Source organism: Gallus gallus, chromosome 13 (genome assembly GCF_016699485.2).
Source record: "Gallus gallus isolate bGalGal1 chromosome 13, bGalGal1.mat.broiler.GRCg7b, whole genome shotgun sequence".
Taxonomy (NCBI): Eukaryota; Metazoa; Chordata; class Aves; order Galliformes; family Phasianidae; genus Gallus; species Gallus gallus.
This window is the reverse complement of record NC_052544.1, coordinates 14,954,937-14,959,834: the sequence shown is the minus strand read 5'-3', so window position 1 is coordinate 14,959,834 and position 4,898 is coordinate 14,954,937. Positions and strand designations below refer to the sequence as shown.

At 54.2% G+C, this 4,898-nt stretch overlaps 1 protein-coding gene across 1 annotated transcript; it reads right to left on the bottom strand.

Moving 5' to 3' along the window:
- Window positions 1–1,680: 1,680 nt before the first annotated feature.
- On the bottom strand, window positions 1,681–3,339 carry NEUROG1 (neurogenin 1). The gene is made up of 2 exons (NM_204883.2): window positions 3,066–3,339; window positions 1,681–2,885 (listed from the first exon to the last, which is right to left on the bottom strand). Coding segments are annotated over exons 1-2 (540 nt in total). The 5' UTR covers window positions 3,068–3,339; the 3' UTR covers window positions 1,681–2,347.
- Window positions 3,340–4,898: the final 1,559 nt, after the last annotated feature.

The following is a 4,898-nucleotide window of genomic DNA, read 5'->3' as shown; positions in this document are numbered from 1 at the left end:
GAACATTAACATCATAAACTGAGTCTCGGTAGATGTATGGTCTTTATATACTGCATAATGTCCACAGATCTCTGCTGGCAGCTAAGAAAACACAAAGGAATAGAGGATATTTTGAAGTTTTGTGGAGGTTTTTTTTTTCTCTCTCTCTCTTTGAGATTGAAGTCCAGTGTCTTGGGACCCAGTGACTTTAGATGACCTTCCGTCTCCATAGACTGTACTAAATTTCAGCCCCTGGAGGCTACTCCATACAAAACCTCCTGGCTTTCAAGGGCAGGTGCAAGCAAAGCTTCACTGCGTCACAGATCAAGACCTGTTACTGCCAGAATTAGATTTCACAAATCTCTTTTATTTAATGGGACATCATTAAGGAACAGGACTACACTTGTTGCTGGCGTCTTTAATTAATACAAGTATTAAACCGCTATTAAAATTTCAAAACAACAGCATTTCCTTTTCAGCATTTATACTTACTGAAAAACGGAGCTGTGTGTGTGTGTGAATAGGCGAGCACATGAAAGCTACATTAAAGAAATACAAAGATTGCAGTCGCAGGCACTCAGAAAGGAGGAGATGCTGATACTGAGCATCTGTGCACGTTTACCCAAATCTACTCAGCTCCTCTCTTTCCAATTTCTATGGCAATTGTATTATCTCGTGTTATATTTCTGATACGATCCCAGTGTAAATAGGAGGGCTGATTTGAAGGGAAGGCACAGATTTTTGCTGTCAGCTGAATGGCTTTTTAGTGTTTTGCCCTTAGTGTTTACCTTCTGCCTTTTCCCTTGCTCAGGACAGAGTTACATCCCCTAAATTGATTTGTTTCTTGGGTTCTGCAAGGATCCTGGGCACACAAGTGCTCCAAAATCATGAAGTGCCGCAACAATATGAGGGGATGGTGGTATTCCAACTTTACAGATAGGAAATGGAGGCACGGGAAAATGAAGCCAATGAATTCCATTAACCATGGGCTGTCTCATCTGAGATGTGTAGGACTTTTTTGCATACTCCAGCTTGCATAGCTCCATATAGCCATGCACGCACCTCCTTTCCCTCTGAACACTCAATTTACTGCTCTTTTAGCTAAGATAGATAGGAGTTTGGGAGATAGATGGGGGTCATGGCTGAGCTGTCTCACTGCTCCCATATAACAAGGAGAAGAGAGTGGAACTGCTGCTGATCATCACGGTGCCAGGGCTGGTGCTAAGGCTGTGCAATATGCCTCAGTTACCCCTTCCCCTCTCTCTGCTCAACATGTGTGAGAGTGACCAGAGAGACTGGAGGAAGAAAAGAGAATCATGCCAACCTATTTTCCCTATGTACAAGGCTTGGGTAAAGCTGCAAACCCCATATAGGGATGTAGAATCTATTCCTCGCCCTAAATCCCCCATCACCTTATAGCTCCCCATATGAAAATTGGGAAGGAGAGCTCTGAGAACCAGTGCTTCTGGAAGCACTGCTCAGCACCTGGTCAGGGATCCAAGTGGGTCTCTGAGCCCTTCCCTACGAGATTCAAGGAGTGGTGGATGTTTGCAGGTGCCCTGGGAGGACCTGCACGTGTTTGTGCTGGGGTTCTATGTGAGCCTGTGCTGAGCATCACCTTGGGGTGAACCCTTCCCTTTCAACCTTCTGAACTGAAAAAACCCAAACTTAAGAAACCAAACTCCAGAGGCACTGCTGGCATTCAGTAAAAAACGTTAAAAATTTTTATTTACAGGGTAAAGTACAATTTTTTTTTTTTAAAAAAGAACCCACTTTGATAAGAGGCATAATAATAGAATAAAGCTCTTTATGTACAAAAATACAATTTTCATATGAATGAACATCTTGAATAAATTAAACCGGCCCAGTGGCTCAATACCCCGTGTGTGCTCCCGCTCTGAAGCAGGACCGCCTCGCCGGGGGTCAGCATCTATAATGCATGAGGCCGTCGGGTGAGGGTCCCATCGGGCGCGGTGCTGGGACCCCCGGGAGGGGCTGAGCCGCCCCGGGCGCGGGGGGGTGAGGAACTGTGAGGGAGGGGGCCGGCAGCGCGCTGAGCCCCGTGCTGCGCCCCGGGCCGCATCGGCCCCCTAAGCCTTTTCATCGCATTGTCAGGGCGTTCAAACCAAATTTTCATGCTCGTTTTTCTTCACCGGAGAGCTACAAATTGTAAAATTGACTTTTCACCTCGTCTGCGGCAGCAAATCTGTCGCTTTTCTTTGCCGGGTTTTCCAAGTCGTATGGAAAACGAGGCGGGGGGGCGAAGGGAAAGGGCACCCCGGAGAGAGGGGCTGGGGGGCGGGAGGGGCTGAAAAGTGCAACGGGATACGGAGAAGGTGGGGGGGGACGGAGACACGCACGGGCAGGGCTAGCGGCAGGGAGCGCCCGGGGCGGCGGGGGGCAGCCCGCGGAAGGCCCGCAGGGCGTCCGAGGGGACGTAGCCGCAGTCCTCGGAGGTGGCCGGGCTGCTGGGGCCGGAGGCGGAGGCGCAGAGCGAGGGGGCGGCCGGGGAACCGCTGGACAGCCACGAACCGGCGTCGCTGCCGGGGCTTGGGGGCGCGGGGGGCCCGCGGAAGGCGGGGGGAGGAGGGAGGCACTGCTCGGCCAAACGAAGGGTCTCGGAGAGGGCCCAGATGTAGTTGTAAGCGAAGCGCAGGGTTTCGATTTTGGTGAGTTTGGTGTCGTCGGGGAAGGTCGGCAGGACGCTGCGGAGCTCATCCAGCGCGGCGTTGAGGTGGTGCATGCGGTTCCGCTCCCGGTCGTTGGCTTTCACCCGGCGGCTCCGTTTAAGGGTGTGCAGCAAAGCCTCGGTCCGCGCCCGCGCACGGCCGCGTCTCCTCCGCCGCTCCCGCGGAGCTCCGGGCGGCTCCGAAACGCCGCCGCTGCTCGCCGCCTCCGCGGGCATCCTGCGGGAGAGAAGCCGGAGCCGTCAGTGGGCGGCAGGGGGAGCGGGGGGAAGGTGCTGAGGGGAGGGGGAAAGGGAGGGAAAAAATATCCCAAAGTAACCCCAAGGAGGGACGGAGGGAGGGTGGGAGTGCTTGGCACGGCCGCACCGCAGCGCAGGTGCCTGCGTCCCCCGTACTCACATGGAAAGGCACTCCCGGGGCTGCGGTTAAGCAATAACGGTTTAGAAATAAATAGAGGAGAAAGCGGAGCTCCTCGCTGTAGGGGAAGGCAAAGCGGCCGCGGCTCCGCGAGGAAAAGGGAAAGGAAAAAAAAAAGGGGAGAGAGGGGAAGAAAAAAAAAAAGCGCTCGCCGGCGAAAGGCGGGGCGGGGGGGGGGGGGGGGAGGGACACGCGACCGCTGTTGTCTTTGAAGTGCTGCGGGCAGCGATCCGCTCGTGTGAGCGGCGGCTTTGGCACACGACGGCGCGGCAGCCCGTACTTATAGCGGCGGGCGGACAATGGCCCCGTGGCCGCCCCGCGGGGCCGCGCCGAGGCGGCAGGTCGGCCCCGTGCGCCGCGCCCTCCGGAGCGTGCCCGCAATTACCGCGGGCAGCCGCGCATCTGCCGCGCACCGACCCCCCCCCCCTCCCGCACACACACACACACACACACACACACACACACACACATCTCGGGCTTTTGTCCCCCGAAGGCGGCCGGACAAAGCGGGCGTGGGCACGCGGGGGGGTGGCAGGGTCAGCGGTCCGATCCCACCGCTCCCCCCTCACCCCCCTCCTCGGGCTCTGGCCTTTCGCCGGTGGAGGTTGGAATCGCGGCGAGAAGGGGTTGAGAAGGAAGGGGTGAGTGTGAGCTGCCGCAGGATGAGCCCCGTGCACTTCGATTATTACTTTTTCCATCCAGACCCCGATTGAGCGCTTCTCGGGGTTTTCCTTGCACCGTGTAGTCTTTCTACACACTTCTATCAAGGTGAAAATATCCCGAAATTGGGAAGGTTTAACTCACGTTTAACTTCAAGAAATATTCTGAATAATCACTCAAGGCAGTTCGTTTCCCTCTTACGTCTCCAAATACCTACGGGCACTTTCACTTTTGCGTGTTGCACTTCGAAAAGGTTTCTGCAGGTGCTCAGAGAGTTAAAAGTTCCCAATGACATTCATCTTGGAGCCCGATGGTGTTTAAGGTCCCTTCCAACCTAAGCCTTGATAAAGTTCAACGTTTGTCGGTGCACAGAGACAACTCCGACAGCTCTTTGTCTACGGATGCAAACAACCAACCGAAAAGAGCCGTGGCGCTCCCATTGAAAACAGCACATAATTGCTGCTAATCCCCACGAAGTGCCCACAGATCCCCACGTCGGACATCGCTGGGGAAGCGGCCGATGCGTTCCCCAGGTCTGACATCTGGCACAGGGCGTCCCGTGGATCAGCGCTGCCCCATTGTCAGCACTCAGGTACTCGGCTCCCTGGATGGCTTTTGGTTTCAGCACCCACCAGTAGTCATTTTTAGGCTTCTGTGCCCAAACTCAGGTTTATTTACATAATTTTCCCGTGTGTTAAATGTAGCTTCCTTCCCTCTCCTGTGATTTTCTCCCTTGGCGAACAGGGAGGACTGACAGTGTGAGTCTTTATCTCAGCATTTTGACTTCACCGCCACCAACAATCTGCTTTGTGCTAAAAGGATCCCTCGCAGAAGTGAGCAATCTGCAAGGCCCTGGGTGATGAATATTAACGAGCCTCAAAACAGAAATAGTTCTCTAGCAGCTGAGCTTGGCTCTTTGTAACATTTTATGGATATATAGACCCAAAATGTGCAATGTAACAGCAGAGAACCAGGCCTGGATGCTCTTTGGGAGCCCTCTCCATCACCAGACCTGCAATCAGGCCGATGGTTTTAGGGCCCGTGCGCACCTAAATGACTCCCTGCACTAAGTAGCTCCACTTCATTGAGCCACTCATGTCCCAAAGTGATGGCTTAGTGGGGTCGGCAGGCAGCAAGCCTCACTGCAAACCAGGG